Source organism: Poecilia mexicana, unplaced genomic scaffold (assembly GCF_051168715.1).
Source record: "Poecilia mexicana isolate PSO_F unplaced genomic scaffold, ASM5116871v1 scaffold_11, whole genome shotgun sequence".
NCBI classification, from domain to species: Eukaryota; Metazoa; Chordata; class Actinopteri; order Cyprinodontiformes; family Poeciliidae; genus Poecilia; species Poecilia mexicana.
This window is the reverse complement of record NW_028263380.1, coordinates 17,892,040-17,910,195: the sequence shown is the minus strand read 5'-3', so window position 1 is coordinate 17,910,195 and position 18,156 is coordinate 17,892,040. Positions and strand designations below refer to the sequence as shown.

The following is an 18,156-nucleotide window of genomic DNA, read 5'->3' as shown; positions in this document are numbered from 1 at the left end:
GTTCCTCTTGCTTCAACACAGCCAAACACCATGATGCTGCCTCTCCCATACTTCACTGTTTGTATGGTTTTTCTTAAAATATAACTGTAATTATGGCTAGGTGGTTCGCCTTTGATCTCATCGGATCAAAGAACTATCTTCCACTTGACTATGGAGTCTCCCTCAAATAATTTGGCAAATTCTAGTCAAGTCTTATGGGTTTTCTTTAACAGTAGCTTTCTCAGTGCCACTCTCCCATAAAGCTTTAAATGGTGAACAACTCAGGCAACAGATGTTGTACAGAGTATTGCAACTCCTTCAACTGTAGTCGTAAGTCTCCTTCTTGCAGTCAGTGTATAATGGCATCATGTTCCTCACAGTAGTTACTGATGAATTTAACTGACTTACAGGGTATATTTGGTGCTTTAGAGATTGTTTTGTATCCGTCCCTTAACTTACACTCGTCAATAACCTTTTCTCTGATTTATTTGGAGTGTTCTTTAGTCTCCATGTAGCCAGGAATACTCCTTTAATAACCATTGAATGGACTTTCCACACCTAGCAGTTTTTATGCAAGTCACTTGGGATTCATTCACTGCTCTGCCCTGATCTCCATTCCACTTACTGAGACTGTTAGTGTCAACTGGCTGGACCTCTATTGATTTAGGTCAGTCACTTTAAGGGGGGTGAATATTTATGAAATCACTCATTCTATGTAAAATATTTTTATTATAATCATTTCGTAGAAATGTTCACTTTGACAATAAAGAAATAATTTCTTGTGAAAAATGGCAGATTTGGATTGATTTGTTAAAACAATAACAGATAAAACATCCAAGGGGTTGAACACTTTTTACAGAAAGTCCTTGTACTACACAAAAAACAAGACGGTTTTTATTTAACAATACAGACCACACAAGTATGCAAAAAAAAAAAAGCATTTGCAATTGAATAGACATAACTGTCTTTGAGAGAAATTACGAGTCCTCGGCCATTTTAACGAGGTAGAACATTCAGAAAATCGATAATACTATTCCAATCTACAGACGCAGTTGTGTCACTTTGACAATGTGGTTTCAAAAATGTATTAGCTTAATGTAAATTTAGCTTCCTCAATGGTCCAAACTCTCGGATGACTCAAGAAAAGCTGCAAGTGGAACAGCCAAAGTCACATAATGCCAGAGGAATTTTGGAAAACCACTGCAGCGTTTCCACCAGGAGCCGGGAGCGCCAGCAGGAAGTATGCCATCCACCTTTCCAGACAACCTAATGTGTTGATTTTAATGATCCTACAGAGCAAAACAAAACGAGTAACAGAATCCGGATTATTGTACTATATCATTGCGATCAATTCCTAAGTTTGAATGATCTAAAATAAATAATTTTACCAGTGACTAACGAGGTTTCTGCGCCGATTCCACAGCCTACTTCTTGAACATGCTGTGCCTCATAATGACCATATGTTCCAGGCGTAGCGAGCCTCTGTAGAGCCACTCCTTGTGTTTATCACTCTGAAGATGGAAATGAACAGAAACATCTTGCGCTCAAAAGGAAAAAAATGATCAAAAGTACTTAATAAACGTCAACTAACCTCAAAAATGACCTCAACCAAGCTGCAGTCAACAGCGATGATCTCACACTTCTGCATGACACCTTTATAGTCAGCCTTTATAGCCTGTCCAACTTTGTACTGGGTCTGCGGTGGGTAAGGCCAGTCTTGCAGATACTCCTTCATGAAGTTCCTGTGAATTTCATCAGGAATGTCGTCTAAAGGATTGTCCACTGTCAAAAAAGGGAAAAAAAGATTCACAGTTTTTGTGATGGTAAGGCGAATGATGCTGTGTACAAGAAAGCGAATAATTTCAGGGTCTCATGTGAGTTATACTTTAAGATCGGCACACGATTTTGATATTCAGTTGGATTTGGAAATGGTATCGTAACAATATTTCATTTTGCACTATAAAAACAAAACTTTATCAAGCACTTTGGTCTAGTTTCTAGTACAAATAACTTTTCAGCAAGAAATAGGATCTTGTTTTAAGTCAGTAATTCCTTAATATTGATGAAAAAGTACTAGCTATAAGTGAAATAATGTACCAGCAGAACAACACATTTTCCCCATATTATAAGTTTTAACTTCCAGTATTATAAGATGTTGATTTCGGAAAATAAAATGCAGCCACAACTTCATTTTTTTTCTGGACTCATATATAATATGGATTATAATATGGAAAACAGTAGATTTCTCTTTTTTTTATTTTAAAGTTCATTGACATGAGGAGCTTTTGTACTTTGTTCAGGTATAATTGGATCAAAATTTTAAATCAATTCAAAGTAGAAATGTGAATCTTTCACCGTATAGTGAGTCGATTGGTAACGATTTGATCCAGAAACTATTTCTAATTCAGAAACCAATTTTTCTATCCCAACTGTCTTGAGATTCAGTTTAATTTAGTTCACCAACAGGAGGAAAAGACTGTAAAACAAATAGAACATTTATTTAAAAACAATTCTATGAGGTTCCACACTCAGTTCACATTTAAACAAAAAAGAGGTTTGTCCATGAAATTATTTAACTTAAATTACCAGTATTAGGTTAGTTGCATGTCTTTTTCTTAAATAAAAAAAATTATATATATATATATATATATATATATATATATATATATATATATATATATATATATATATATATATATATATATATCAAAGAATAATTCAAAATAACACACAGTGGGCGAGAAGATGCGAGGGATACTCACAAATAGGAGCCGCAAACATGCACAACTGAAGCGCATTTTAAAATAGATTTGTTTTGAATTGATTCAAAATACTCAGGAGTGGGAATTACAAAGCTGATTTTTTTTTCTGCACCTACACTTCTAAAATTTTATTTAGTATCTTTTGCCAATAAGTTATTAACTTGCTTAACACAAACTTACATGGTCTGTACACCAGATGAAGAAAAGGCAGGCCAACATACATGGGAGTGTGGTCATCAATATACACCAGGAACCTAGAAAAGACCACACATTTTCATCAGATGGGTGAAGGAAATTATGTTCACTTTAAAGTAGAAGAAATTAGCTTTATATAAAGGTTTAAGTTCAGTGAAAGATTCGAACCTCATGCGATTTTTTCGGCTAGGGAGCTCAGCCATTATGCCGGGCTTGTACACCACTTTCTCGTTAGAAATCTTGACCACCACGCGACAGCCTATAGAAAGCTCGTCCAACTTTGGCATGTTGTCAAAGGCGAGGTGGTGACCGGACACAAGGATTTTACCCTTCTCCTCAAAATTGACCTTGTATTTCACCTTTCCACCTTCTGAAATGAGAAGAAACACAGCAATACACTTAAAGAGGCTCAAATTAAAGCTGCTTTGGACAAACCTGTTTGGGAAAGAAGAGCCAATTTCTTCTTCTGTCCAAAATATGTCAGAAGAAGAAGTCAAGGAGTCTTAAATTTAAACATAAAGTTTCCCACAACAGAGAAAATTATATTTTCAAGTGAGCGAACTCAGCTCCAACTCATCAGATCTGTTTTTTAACCCGTTTTTTTGGGGGGGGAGGCTGGACATGCATAAAAGCCATAAAGTCTTGCCTTTTGTTATTATTTCTGCAACTTTCCCTCGTTGCCAGCACAAATGTTGCTTCCTCGCCAAAACGTTCATGTTCACTTCGATTTCTCCTTTGGGCACGCTTGGAGGAGCAACGGTCTTTTTAGAGGACTGCTGGCTGGCAGAGGAGTCTGCAGTAAATGCAAAAAAAAAAAAGCACAAAATGTTACTAGTAAATCTAAGATATGAGAAGATTATGGGAATGTAGGAGAATGGTTACGTCTTCTGCACCAACAATGTGTCGGAAGCAACCTTAGAAAATCCTGTAAAGGTTAAGGACTTCTACATGTAGAAAACAGATTATAAAGATAACATGTACAATTTTCTTCCTTAGTGTTATGCAATAATGCTGAGCATGCAAAATAAACTATTTTAATCAGTAATAAATTTAATATAAAATATAATAAAATGATATGAGTGATCAGCTCCTGGCTTACTTTTTGTCTCTGCAGGTGGTGTGAGTGTTTTGACCACAGCCTTAGCACTGATTGTTTTGGACGACTCTTTTGCTGACACCGGCGTTTTGGACGGCTGTGTTGCTGTTGTCGATGTTTTGGACGGCTGTGTTGCTGTTGTCGATGTTTTGGACGGCTGTGTTGCTGTTGTCGATGTTTTGGACGGCTGTGTTGCTGTTGTCGATGTTTTGGACGGCTGTGTTGCTGTTGTCGATGTTTTGGACGGCTGTGTTGCTGTTGTCGATGTTTTGGACGGCTGTGTTGCTGTTGTCGATGTTTTGGACGGCTGTGTTGCTGTTGTCGATGTTTTGGACGGCTGTGTTGTTATTGGCGATGTTTTGGATGGTTTTTTGACAGTAGTCGTTGATCTCTTGCCCCTCCTGGTCTCTGGTGAAGACATTCTGCTTCTTTTGGAAGCCGGATTGAGCTTTGTATGTTTTGGTCCGTTTTTATTAATTTTTCTTTTCTTTTTGGATCCAACACTAAAATCTGAGAGTGAACAGTCTGATTCACTCGTCTCTTTCTCTGGTTCCCACTGAGCATCTGACTCCGAAGAGCTTAAATTATCCTCGTTATCGCTGTCAGAGTCGGACAAAAGAGGCGGGATAGCAGCAGAAATCTCAGAATCTGTAAGTTTACTCAAAACCACCACAGCTTCTTTTTCTAAAGCGACACTGAGGCTTTTTTGACTATCAATTTCCTCCTGACGTTCTTCAAGTTCTGACACTGGTGACTGTGAAGTCGAGTCCCTGGAAGCTGAAGGTCTGCAAATACGATCCCCCGAAGAAACAAACACAAATGGTAAAGTACGCCCTAAAAAATAAAAAAAATAAAAAAAGAAGAAGAAAATGCAAATCAGTGGGATTCAAATCCCAGTTTCAATCTCAATTGTTTCAATTTATGAGGCGACTGATTTCTCTCTTACTGCAGCTCGTGGGTTCTTCACTGTCCTCACTGTCGGAATCCAAGTCGGTGAACTCCCATCCCAACAGAGAGTACAGTTCCTTCACAGTGTTCTCAAATATCACAACAGACCTACAATATAACAGAAAATAAAATGAACAAAACAAAGAGTGCAGGAAATTACACCCTGAATATAGTTTTTAAGAAGTGAAGAGTCTCTAGTTGGCTCAGATAATGTTTTCTAATGAATATTGAGTGTGCATAAAATGTCTAAACACCCTTAAAAGTTGATCACATTTCTAGCATAAAATATCCATCATATTAAATTAGATTATATCTTCTATATTCACATTTTTTTCCTGAATACAGACTCCAAATTGCCACAAACCAGATCACAGTAAACATGTGGAAGATAATGCTCCACTCAGGAGAAACCAAACTTGAAGAGCAAAACAGCTACAGTTTTATTTTCACTACTATAGATTCTTGTTTTTTTATCTCCAAATAGCTCCCCTCCCCTTTCATCAATCAAAATTCAACTTGCAAAAAACACTAAACATCAGTATGTTAACCTTAATCAGTTCAGTAAAATTTATAGTACATGATTAATGTACCCGTTTTTAAAAACTGTTGATTTATCATGTGTACATAGTAAATTTAGTCAGTATGAATATGGTTGTATTTTTTGTTTGTCTTCTCATGACATTGTTTTATGTGATGTTTTCCTAACAGGTCCTCGTTGGAAACGAGAATTTGGTCTAAAACAACTTGCAAGGTAAGATAATGGTTAAGTAAAATTGTTAAAAAAAATTAAATTAGGATGCATCAGAGACACACCAGAAAGGTCCAACTATGATATAAATCTAACAATAAGTAAAAAAAAAAAAAAAATTCCTAAACAAGGGAGAAGAGGATGAGAGAAGCACTCATCACTTCAGAATCAGCTTTGTCACCAAGTTTGTGTCCCCAGAAAATGAAATGAAATTTTAATTTGTTTCCCAAGATGCAACAAATTAGCCAAGAACCAAAAACGTTTTATAATTTATTCAGGATGAAAAATGTCGTCGACGTCTCTGCGAGAACCTGTCTTTTAAGAGTGCAAGAATATGGCAACAATATGAGTAAGACATAGACTGACAATACTTACTGACAGAGCTTTAAAAATCTGGTTGCCAGTGTTTGCCTTCTTTCTAGTAGAGACTGCAGCAGCCGGTATTTCATAATAGTGCCAGCGGTGGACAGCCTGGGTTTGTGAACCTCATCTCTGATCAAGCTTTGGAGCTCTTCTTTGCTTATCTCTATTTCTTTTCTCTCCATCCGCACTGCAACAACTCAAGGATCACAAGTACAGAACAGAAGTGAGGTAAACATGTGTTCCACACAGCTTCCTGTTTCCCTCCCTGTCCATCTTATCGGGTTCAAACGCAACATTGTGCATAACTGTTAAACTGAATTGTTCTTCATTATTCTCATCATTTAACAAATGAAAGTTGTAGAAGTACGGTATTTACTTGCATTTATCCTGATTTACGTGTAATCAAGTCTACCCAAATACCTTCTGAAGTCACTTCATTAGTAAGTAGAATCCACCGGCATGTTATTTAGTCTCAGAATAAATACAACCGTAAACCTCCACTTCCCTGAAAGTGCCGACCACACAGTGAAACACGATGGTGGCAGAGTCATCCTGTGTGGATATTGTCACAAAGGAAAAAGTCGATAGGAAGGCAGACAAAGCTAAACACAGGATAATCCAGGGAGAAAACACAGAAGAGGTTGTAAAGTATTTGACATTGGGTTACAAGGTATAAAATTAATGTTGAGTTCCAGTTTGTCAGAAATGACGTTTTTGCAAAAAAAAAAAAAAAAAAAAAAGTCATTTCTTTCACAAAAATAACATGCATGTATAACCCTGAGCGCTTTCCATAGGCCGGCTCCAACTCAAGAGTGCTCCAGTGCAAGAAGTAGGAGACAAAAGACACATTTCTGTTACCTTTTTAAACTGTTTACCTTTGTGTACATATGCACTTAACTTTATGATGCGACCCCTGGATTTCTTAACAATGAATGATATTTCTATTCTATTCTAATTAACATCTAATAAAATGTAATTTGGGCTGAAATTAAGTATATTATCTCACAAAGCCAATCCCCCAAACCTCTCCAACCAATCAAAGCGAGTCGATTGCTGTTGTATCGTAAATGAGGGATGTTGTCGACGAAACAAAGAAAACATTGCCTTATCAGATGCTCAGATGGTAAATAACTGTCTGACCATCTGTATATCTCTATCGAAACCTTCTATTGAGAAAAATATTTTTTTACGTGAGCGTACAGCTTCTAACATTTCGTGAACCAAATTTTACATCTAGCCTGAAACTATTTAAATCGCTACCCATACAAACATATGTCTACAGTTACGTCATGTTAATAAGTTTCATCAAAGTGCACATCTTACCAGTAAAAATGTTTTTCAACAAGTCAACTGCAACTTCCTCTCTTGCTCTTTCTTCTTCTTCTTCTCCCGCTTCTTCTTCTTCGGGGAGTAAAACTAGCACTTTTGGATGGCAAGTGATGATGTGGCGCCACCACCTGGTACGGAATGTTCTTCTTCTTTTGTATAATGGCGGATCGCAAGCAACTTTAAGGTGCATACCGCCACCTACTGTACATGAGTATGTATGGAATTTTAACGGTAATGTAATAATAATGAAAGCCTTAAAACTATATTTGAGTTATTTTGCAAGGAGTACAATATTCATTTTCTTTTGGTAATTTTGGTCAGTAAAAACACTACAATAACTTACACTTTCATTTGTTTTTTTTCTTTTAATTTCTCATTTTAGTCTAAACTTAGCAAAACCATCAATTCCTCTCATATTTAGTTGCATCTCCTTTATTTTTAATTCATTTCTAGCCTTATTGGCATTTGTTGCAGCCTTGTTATTTTAGATAAGACTTTTAAGCATAGTGCATTATGTTTTAAAGGAGTTTGGGGTCAGGATCATTGCCAAAGTTTATCCTGTTGTATTCATATCCCAGAATGTCATGATGCATGTTTGAGACCCCCAAAATACAACATAAGTTTTGGGTTGCTCCGTAACTTATTAACCAATTTTATTTCATCTGTGGATCATTGTTTGAGTTGGATGCTACACCTGGACGTGATTGGGTGTCAAATTTAAATAAAGTACAAGAACCTGGGAAGCTGACAGAAGCTTGTTGATGTTTACAAAAACTCTGGGGTTTAAGGTGAAATTTGACGTCCTGTCAAATTTATTTTTGAACACTGAAGTAGACTGGCTCGATCATGAATAGTTTGATCTGAAAATAAAGAAATTCAAATCTGAAAACATCTTTATTCCCAATTTTCACCAAGCTGAGATTAAAGTAACCGGGGTAGTTTTCATCAAACAGAAGATACCAAACAAAGTAAAACATGAGGCAAGTTGTGTAAGAAACTAGTTTTATTGCCAGCCTTTGAAAATTAGGATGAGTAAACAAAAATGACCAAGAACCAAAATTACAAAATATTTAAAAAGAAGAGTCACAAATGGACACAAAAAAAAATTTATGACAACATAAACAATTAACATTCATAGTTCATTTGGGACAATTAGAGGGAAGATTGAGTAGACAACAAAAATGACTAAAATAAAAAGCATACAGTTAAATCAAATAAAATAAGTGTCAATCAATATCTGAAAAGTGACTGTCAAATCATATTGTTACTATGCAATAAATATACTTTCAAAATAAATGCAATCACATTTGAATAAAAACACTTAGGATATTAATATTTGAGTTGCTTGCTCTTCTGTAATCTTTCACAAAGAGGTATATATAGTCTAATACAAACACTGCCTGACCAAAAAGCGTTTTGTCAACTGGATTTAACTAAGCAAATACCTTGTTGGATAATTACTGCATCTTTCTGCTGGCAACGCACCATTTAAGAGTGCTGATTTAATGAGTAGCTTGTTTCTTGAACCATCATAGTGAAAGATGTATCCTCTGGCTGTGGAAAACATGTCAGTCTGTTTAAGAAGAGTCAAATCATTTGAATTAAGTGGAGAAAACAGCTAAAGAGATTACAGAAACTACTGGGTCACTCTCCTTCCAATAAGTCAAGAACTTATTGGAAGGAGAGTGAGGAAGCATCATCATATTCTTTACACCCTTGTCCCTCAGTGAGGTCGGGAGGGTTGCTGGTGCCCATCTCCAGCTAACGTTCTGGGCGAGGGGCGGGGTCACCCTGGACAGGTCGCCAGTCTGTCGCAGGGCAACACAGAGACACACACACACACACTCACACCTAGGGGCAATTTGGGGAGGCCAATTAACCTGACAGTCATGTTTTTGGACTGTGGGTGGAAACCGGAGAAAACCCTTGCATGCACAGGGAGAACATGCAAACTCCCTGCAGAAAGACCAGGGCTGGGAATTGAACCCAGAACCTTCTTGCTGCAAGGCAACAGCTCTACCAACTGCACCACTGTGCAGCCCAGAAGCATCAACTTTAAGAAGAAATGTCAAGAATAATTGTGATGGGGGTTATCACTTAAACATCACTGAAATCAAATCAAAGAAGAAAAAATAAAACAGTGTAACTATGGGCCATGATTCATAGTGAAAGTAAGCATATTTTCCCATGCAAAAAAACTCAAGGGATTGGGACTGAAAAGCTGTACAACCATAAGAAAATCACTAATCAGTCAGAAACACTGGAGAGAAAGACTTCAATTTGCAATAAAGCAAAAAAGACTGGACTCTGAAAGAAGGTCGTATAATCTGATGAGTTCAGATTTACCCTCTTCTAGATCGATGGGCACATCAAGGCAAGAAGAGAGGCAGGCGGAGTGATACGGTCTTCGTGCCCAGTGTGTCCTATACAAGCTGTGGGGCAACGCTATGATCTGGAGTTGCAACTGGGGGGGTCAGGTCAAAGTTGAGCAAAATTATGGGGTCAGCAGATTACCTGAATATACTGAATGACCAGATTATTCCACCAATGTTTTGTCTCTTCCCTGATGACACGGGGAATATTACAAGATGACAAGGCCAAGATTCGTCAAGCTGAAATTGTGAAAGAGTAGTTCAGGGAGTGTTGGACATTATTCTCACAGAGAGTCCGGACCTTAACACCATTGGGAAGCTTTGGGATGTTTTGGAGAATGCAACACTGGATGGAAATAAATCCTGTGACACCGCAGAAGCTTATCGAAACAAAGCAACAGCAAAAAAAATCAAAGCTAAAGGCAGACCAACAAAACACTAAAGTGTGCGACCTTTTTATTGGTGATTACCTTTTTTTGGCCAGGTTCTTTACCTTAAATGGTAAAGAAAATAAATGCATTTGGAACAAAACCTGAAGGAAATCTAACATGTACAAAATAATCCAATGGGGGATATCAGACGCATGTCTCAAATCTTTTTGGGGGGGTTTTCTCACCACTTATGTAGCAATAGCAACTAGTGAAAATCTACAGAACTACAAACTTCATTTGGCCTTCAGAGTAGCTCAAGAACAGTAGAAAACTTCATAAAACGGGTTTCAACTGCCAAACACCCAGATGCAAGCCTTACGTTACCAAGTTGGCTGTCGTGGTGTAAAGCGTGACTGAACTCTAGATCGACTGAAACGTGTTCTGAGTGAAGAACAATGACTCCTTATGTGGCAATCCAATGTATTGACTGCAGTGTATCTAGTGCAAAGTTTGGTGCAGAGACGATTGTGTGGTTTTCCAATAAAGCTGCAGGACATAAACACGTTTTGGACAATTTCATAATCCCAACTTTCTGGAAAGGGTTTAGAGGTGGCCTCATCTTATCTGACACCTTTGGGATGAATTAGAGCGTAGAAGTTGGACCTTCTTGCCCAACATCAGTGTTTGACCTCACAAATTGTTCCCATAAACACGCTCCTAATCTTTGTGGGAAGACTTCCCAGAAGAATTTCTATAGGTGCCAACATCCTAAACGGCACAGATTAAGAATATGATGTCACTCAAGTTCATAAAGGTTTAAAATCAGACGAGCAAAACATTTGACAACATAGTGTAGCACTGCAATTCTGTTTGTGGCCACACAAGATATACCTAGAATGATTTGTAATAGATTTAAGGATATATCTTTAATATTTCAAAAACATATTTGAGACGCTAGAATAAGGAAAGCTTAATATATTGAATTGAGTCCTCTTGATTAATAGTTGGATAATAAAATGATTGGTTAACATGAAATAATTCTCCAGCTTTTGGAGAAACTAAGACTCAAACGCCACAAAGAAAAAGGGTCAGACATCAACAGAGTAGATAAACGGAAAGCAAAGCCAGTCTGAAACGATGCATATTGTTACACCACAGGGGGGAAAAAAAAAAAAAAGATTTCACGAGCTGTTGAAGAGAAGAAGATTTCTACATCGAGAAACCAGTTTCTACATCGAGTATCGAATCAAAATTAAAAAAAATAAATTAAAAAAAAAACTTGTTTCGCTGCTATGCAAGCCAGCTGGCAGATTTGCGTCACAGCAGTAGGCAATGCCTGGTTTCCAGTAAGAAGGTACAACAATGTTTAAAAATTAAAAATAAAACAAGCAAACAAAAAAAGAACATTTAGCAAAGATTTTTCAACTGTATCAAGCAGAGCAATGCAGAGCTTGCACACGTTGCTGCACACTGCCATTCAGCTTTCTGACGGGCCATAAGGCTTTTCCCTTGCTCACGGGAAAAATTCGGCTGTTTTTGGAAATATTTACGTTGCATTTTTTAAATTCCCGCTGCCACGAATAGTGTCCAGTCGAGATCTCTAGGCGACCATATCATCAAAAATTGCTTTGTCAAAGTTCCAGGTAACCTGGTTTCAGCTCCGAAAACATACTCTGGAATCTATGGGACTGTTTTGCATTTCAGTTTAATTAATGTAAGTACATTTGTACAATTAGGGAGCAGGGAAAATTAAAGTCATTCATCGTCATGAAGAACACGGGGAAGGGTTTGCCTGGGGGGTCTCTTTTCAGTCTTTTAACGTAAATTTCATTTAGGCTGAACTGTTACAAAAACAAAAACAAACAAACAAAAAATGACGCATCCCTCTTAGGAATTTGCATTTATCATTTCTACATCTATTTTACATATACCTGCATCTATGGATTAATCAGAGTCAGAGTCGTCCTTGGACTCTAGCTTGTTCCTCTCCTCCCACAGTCTGGCAATGTGCTCCAGTCGCACAGAGCCTCTGAAGATCCACTCCCTTCGCTGGTTTTCCTGGAAAATAAAAAAAAAATAAAAAATGTTAGGAACACAATATTAAAGGCATTGATGTAAGATATCAACATAGTTATGCGCTTGCTCGTGTTATAAATAAAAAACCTAGTGGTGAGGTACAGATGTATAAAAAGTAAATATTAAAATTTTGAGTTGATTGGAGTTTCTAAGAAGGTTTAATAATACTTCAATTCTCTTCCTGTCAATTTTTCTAAGCCATTTTGCAAGATTGGAAAAACAGGCAAACATGCCATCTAAAAAAAATATATAAAAAAAATCAGATCCTCATTGGTTAGGAACCAGAAACAAGAATACAGATACTTCTCATTAAAATAATTTAAATGTAAGGTATGGGAGGTAAAATTAAGTCTCTCTTTACAAATTACAAGAAAAGACTGAAAAATAAATCCTTCACAGATAAACGTCTTGCATGCAAAACTGTTTAAAAGACAGGTAAAAAAAAACAAGAAGCAAAAGAAGAAACACTGACCTGAAAAACAACTTGCATTAAGCTGCAGTCGATCACAACAACCTCACACATCTGCATGACTCCATTAAGCTCCACGTTAAAGCTCTGTCCAGCTCTGTACTTGTTTAAGTGAGGGTACGGCCAGTCCTTCAGGTACTGTCTCATAAAGCATTTGTGCGCTCCGTCGGGGACGTCGTCCAAAACATCTTCCACTGTTGGGAAGAGAGCAAAAGATTAAAGTGTGTTACTGTATGAACAGATCCGTCTGAAGTAGGTAAGGAAGCGAACTTATACTACAATCAAAGAAGAGGTTCAATATGTTCTTGGCATGCAAAGAGGAAACTAATGCGATTATTGCATCTTATGCAATGTTAATATTGTGCACACCAATGTTACAATATGCAATATATTCTTCATGAATTAAAAAAAAACAACAGAAATCTGATGACACAAGTACCTTACACTAAAATATGAAATACGTAAAAACAGAGAATGTTTTGCATAATGCGATGAAGCTTTTGTTTTCTCCAGAGAACCCGAGTATTTGTTGCTGTGAACTTACAAGGTCTGCACACCATGTGAAACAAAGGAAGCCCGACATAAACTGGTGTGTGGTCATCCATGAACATCAGAAACCTAAAAATCCAAACAAACGAGTCAAACAAACAAAAACCACCGGCACATTTTTAAAGGCGAAGCCACGTACCGTTTGTATTTTTTCTCTTATTAAAAAAAAAAAACCACACACCTGAACTGATTTTTCCTGCTGGGCAGCTCAGCCAGTATTCCGGGTCGGAACCGGTACTTATTATTTTGACAGCGGACCACCACTCGGGCCCCGATGTAGAGCTGCTCCACCTTGGGCCTGCTGTCAAAAGCAATGTGGTGTCCGGATACGAGGCACGTCCCCTTATCTTCAAAGCTGACCTTGTACTTCAACCGCCCATCGTCTGTTAGGAGAGGAAAGTAAGAAACTGATCAATTAATCAACTCGCTTTTAAAAAAAAAAAATAAATAAATCTTTCTGCTTGACTGCATTTCAAAAATGTCTGAAAGCTTGCTTCTTTTTTTCTTACATTCTGTTGTCTGATAAAGTTGTAAAGTTATAGATTTGGAGTTTGTTTTTCTGACTGAAAGCTTTTTGGATTTAAAAAAAAAAGTATCACCTTGGATAAATGAGTAATAATGCAGGAAAACCCAGACTATTCAATAAATTAAAAATATCATTGAAAAGCTCATTTGTTTTAAAAACACATTAATTAGATTAACTGCACACAGATGGATGATTGGAAGCCTTCAATTCTGTTAGTTATGGTGATTTTTCCACCAACGACTAATAAAAACATGACATTTAAAATTAGAATATTACATCAGACAACTAAAAAAAGTGATTTTAAATGAAAGTAATACTTGTTACTTTCAATAAGTACTTTTAATCTGACGGCTGAGACTCGTCGGGACGTATACTCCAATTTACTGAATGTGACTGTAGTTGGTTTCGCTCTAGATCGATAAGAGAATTACAAACAAAGGCACGACCCAGAGATAAGGGAACAACTTCTTATGCGACACTTAAGCTGAAAGCATCATGTTTATACAAATTTAATCAGGAACAATCATCCTGATAAGGCAATATAAATCACTACTGAGCTCATCAGGGTCACATGAAACCCTGGCCATATGCTACAGTCAAGTCCCTGTCAGGGTCGTTGGCACCGCCGATCCTTAAAAACCCAAAACAATGCTGAACACACACGAGCTGTTTTGGTCACATGCTTCAATGTGAAGCTGCCTGAGGAGACGAGTCAAGATGTTGTCATGTTTCACACATATGGCTCAAACCATCTGTCCTCCGTGTCTAAAACGACCACGTTATTATTTTATTTGAGTGTTGACCGGTTGAGTCATGTGTTTCTCAAACTCGTAATGAGTGACCATCTTCTTCCGACTCCTTTTCACATCTCCTGACCCGGTTGGTGTCCAAACCTTTTTACCACGAGGGTCAAAATTACTAAGTTGAAAAAAACATGGAATCACAACAGTTTTATATTTTTAATATCAACTTTTTGAGTTTTTTATTTTATTTTATCTGCTCTATAATAAAAAAAAAAAACTTTTTTCTGTTCACATATTGTTTATCTGCTATAGACATTTACACACACAACAAGTCATTGTGCTTGACTGAGCAAGACCATTTTAAAACATAAGAAATCAGCGTCCATAAAAAAAAAAAAAGTTTTTTATTTTTATTTTGTTTTTACAGATATGCGTGGCTGAAAATTACAGCTTTTGGGAGTTTTTTTTTTTAACTTGTGGTTTTTACTGAAGTTTGCAGATAAATGTAAAACAGATGATACTCTGAGAAAAATAGTTTAATTAAAACCCTAACTGCTTTAATAAGTTATAATTATACTTCAAAAAAACTTATTACTTGTGATTTTGATGTCAAGTAGATGTTAAATTAAGTAGAGATTGGCTATACTACACACAATGGATACAAACTTGTATATTTTGTAGGCAAATTAGTGAAATTAGAGATAATTAGGAATAACTCCACAGCACTCAAAAATAAGTGGATGCACCATATTGTAAATTTTTTTCAGTGGGATTAGGCTACTGTGATGTAAGATTTATTTATTTAATTTTTTCCCACGTTTATGAAGAAGGTCTAAAATTTACCAGTAAATATTAAAACTATGCAAACCCTTTTTTGCATGTTTACCCTCAGAGTATCAATCAGGATTTTTATTTTTTTTTTTGCATCTTACCTTTTGTAATTATTTCAACTATTTTACCACGCTGCCACCTCATAGGTCTTCTACGAGCAATAACCATCATGTCAACGTTAATTTCTTCTTCGGGTAAGTCGGGGCGGATCTTGTCACGCGAGCAAAGGGAGATACCTGCTGACACACAGAGGTTATTTTTACCACAGGAAAATACAACGTACCACATGTTGAAGTCCTACAGCATTTACTTTAACTTGGGAGAGACGTAACGTCCTCGCAGTTTTCTCGTTGATCTTACCGTTGCAGTTGTGACTGGTTGTAGGCATCCTTATCAGGTCACAATTGGAGGAGTTTGAATATTTGAGTTTGCTGTTTATGACCCAGAAATCCGAATCGCTGGAGTCCTCCTCCGACTCCCACTGCGTGTCCGAATCCGAGCTGCTGAAGGACTCGTCTTCGCTGTAGAACTGCGGAGGCGTCGGGGGTCTCAGCGCGCCGATTTTATATTCGGGCAGCTTAGTCAAAACCACAACTGCGTCTTTTATGAGAGTGAGGGAGTCGCAGCCATTTTCAAACTTTGTTGCCTTGCTGGGAGTCTCGTGTGTGGAGGGAACAGAGTCCCACGGAGAATCAGGCTTATTTTCTACCAAGAAAGCAAGTTCAGGTTAAAAGCTTCGACCAACATAAATCACAAAAACATTCTCAGTTCAGTCATTTCCAACCCAACTCATTCTTGCATGCTAATGTGCATTAACGGCGATTACCTCTTTCTTTGTCAGGATTCGTTTTTCTCTTGTTTTGTTTCCTCCTCCTCCTCGACCTTGAAAGCTTCTTTGTTTTCGTCTTGGGCTTATCCACCTCCATTGCTACTGCAAACATAGCAAATAAAACAAGGGAAGGGATGTAATAATAATAATAATAATAATAATAGGCAAAAAAAAATAAATGTGTTTTTAACTTATTCTCAAGCTTTTTTTTTTTTACCCACATTTCTTCTCCTGAACTCACACAAGATATCTCTGAGATGGACCTTAAGAGGCATAGGCAGTGTTGGTCAAAAAATGTCTAACAGTTCAATGATTCGGTTTTGAATAAACTGAGATTTTAGACATATCATTCTGGACATGTGTATAATAAATGCAGGAAGTTTAGGTTGGATTTTGGTTGTGGTAATTAGTCTGCTACTGCCAGAGCCTGGATGATACTCTCCTGTGAAGAAGATCCAACAAAACTTAAATCCTCTCTTTCTGTTATTTCCAAAAATTAATATAAAAAATTAGGAGCCAGTAGAAATGCTAAAAACTTTACCATACTTGGTGCTTGTTTTTAAATGTTTACTGTTGATTCGGTGACTAAAAACATCATCACTCCTCCACTACCGTGCTTGTCTGTGCTTTACAAAAAGATATTTGTCCTGTGGACGTCGCTTCAGATGCTTCAGAGTAAATAAGCAACTTTGCAAACCTAAATTGTCCTTCTGTGGTTTCTGAGAGAATCTCTCCCCTGTGAATCTTTCCAAAACAAACAACATTCGATAGTGCAACTAGAGCAGTCTGGCCTTGTGTGGTTTTCCTGGGTTGTTCGTTCCAATAAAGTCTGCCTCAAACGTTTTTCCATTTGACTTTAATCTGGTTTGACAGCTTTATAACCTTAATGTGAAGCAACTCACAGATGAAGTCTTCTCTCCTTTGCTGTGTTAAAAAAATCTGTATGTTCCAGATCAGAAAATTGACACATTTTACAGATTTGTGTAAAATTAATCATTTTCCACACCCCTGTAAAATTGTCAAATTAATAAAATGCATCTGATTAGTTGTACCTGGTTGCTACTTTTACACTAAAATCCTATAAAAGCAGCACATGGATTCTCAGTATTGGCTTCATCTGTGTATAAATCCTAACAATGTAATATGTTCTGGGCATTTTCACACTAAATGGCACATTTAAATGGTAAAAACAGGCCTTCGTTGTGGTCTGTCTCTTAGAAGTAAGTTATGGAGAATGTGCTTTGTTTTCACAAATAATACCCAGTATTTTGTCAACCAACGTTCCTGTTTAGTAAACCCGTACACATCACTCGGGCAATACCATTAAACATTCAAAATAATAAAGTTTGGAGTCGGTTGATGTGAACAAAAAATAATCGATAAGTTGGGTAGTGCTTCACATTCACATGAAGAGGATTTAGTGAAATGTTCACCGTGAGCTCAGGAGTTGCTTCATTGTTAGCTTTAGCTTACTTGCAAAGCAAAGCGTTTCTATTTACAACTTAAACTATTACAAAGTGACTAAACGTGCAATAGGTAAGACGTAACACCACACTTACCTTTCATGTGTTCAAGCAATCCACCTCGAAAGACAAAGGTCTTTAAAAAACACACACACGAGCAAATACGGTTATTGTTTTTTTTTTTTTTTTTTTTTTTTTTTTTTGGTCGTTGAAGGTACTTTCAACCGTTGATGCTAGCAATGAAGCTAACGCAATCGACAGTAACCCTTAAAAATCAAAGGGCTGAGGAGAAGCAATCGGCTGTGCAGATTTTACACAAGAATTTAACAAAGCCTCACTTTGGATACCTCCGTTGTTGTTGCTCTTCTTCCTTGTTTCGGTCGGTTATGGGTGTGATAAAGAACACAACTGTGCCACACCGCCATCAGCTGGTGTAAAAGCAGATTTAGTGTTTACTTCCAATCAATAATATACGTTTGTTTAGTTTCAAAAGCATACAGTAATGTA

The 18,156-nt window shown here is 37.1% G+C and overlaps 2 protein-coding genes across 4 annotated transcripts; both read right to left on the bottom strand.

Moving 5' to 3' along the window:
- Positions 1–688: 688 nt before the first annotated feature.
- On the bottom strand, positions 689–7,525 carry LOC106924975 (uncharacterized). The gene is made up of 10 exons (XM_014998964.2): positions 7,415–7,525; positions 6,104–6,287; positions 4,979–5,088; positions 4,036–4,866; positions 3,583–3,729; positions 3,105–3,306; positions 2,922–2,995; positions 1,571–1,761; positions 1,368–1,490; positions 689–1,268 (listed from the first exon to the last, which is right to left on the bottom strand). Exons 2-9 carry the CDS (start codon positions 6,271–6,273, stop codon positions 1,404–1,406), a joined length of 1,812 nt encoding a protein of 603 aa, XP_014854450.2. The 5' UTR covers positions 6,274–6,287; positions 7,415–7,525; the 3' UTR covers positions 689–1,268; positions 1,368–1,403.
- An 880-nt stretch (positions 7,526–8,405) lies between these two features.
- Positions 8,406–18,143, bottom strand: LOC106924977 (histone-lysine N-methyltransferase SETDB1-B-like). 3 transcript variants are annotated; one of them, XM_014998969.2, is made up of 9 exons: positions 17,746–18,138; positions 16,184–16,288; positions 15,718–16,062; positions 15,459–15,593; positions 13,439–13,640; positions 13,253–13,326; positions 12,712–12,902; positions 12,095–12,221; positions 8,406–12,004 (listed from the first exon to the last, which is right to left on the bottom strand). In XM_014998969.2, exons 1-8 carry the CDS (start codon positions 17,750–17,752, stop codon positions 12,108–12,110), a joined length of 1,173 nt encoding a protein of 390 aa, XP_014854455.1. In that variant the 5' UTR covers positions 17,753–18,138; the 3' UTR covers positions 8,406–12,004; positions 12,095–12,107. The 3 variants fall into 3 exon arrangements, with proteins under 3 accessions (XP_014854455.1, XP_014854456.1, XP_014854454.1); XM_014998970.2 differs by having other exon boundaries at positions 8,406–12,221; positions 16,184–16,285; positions 17,746–18,143; XM_014998968.2 differs by having other exon boundaries at positions 8,406–12,221; positions 17,746–18,137.
- Positions 18,144–18,156: the final 13 nt, after the last annotated feature.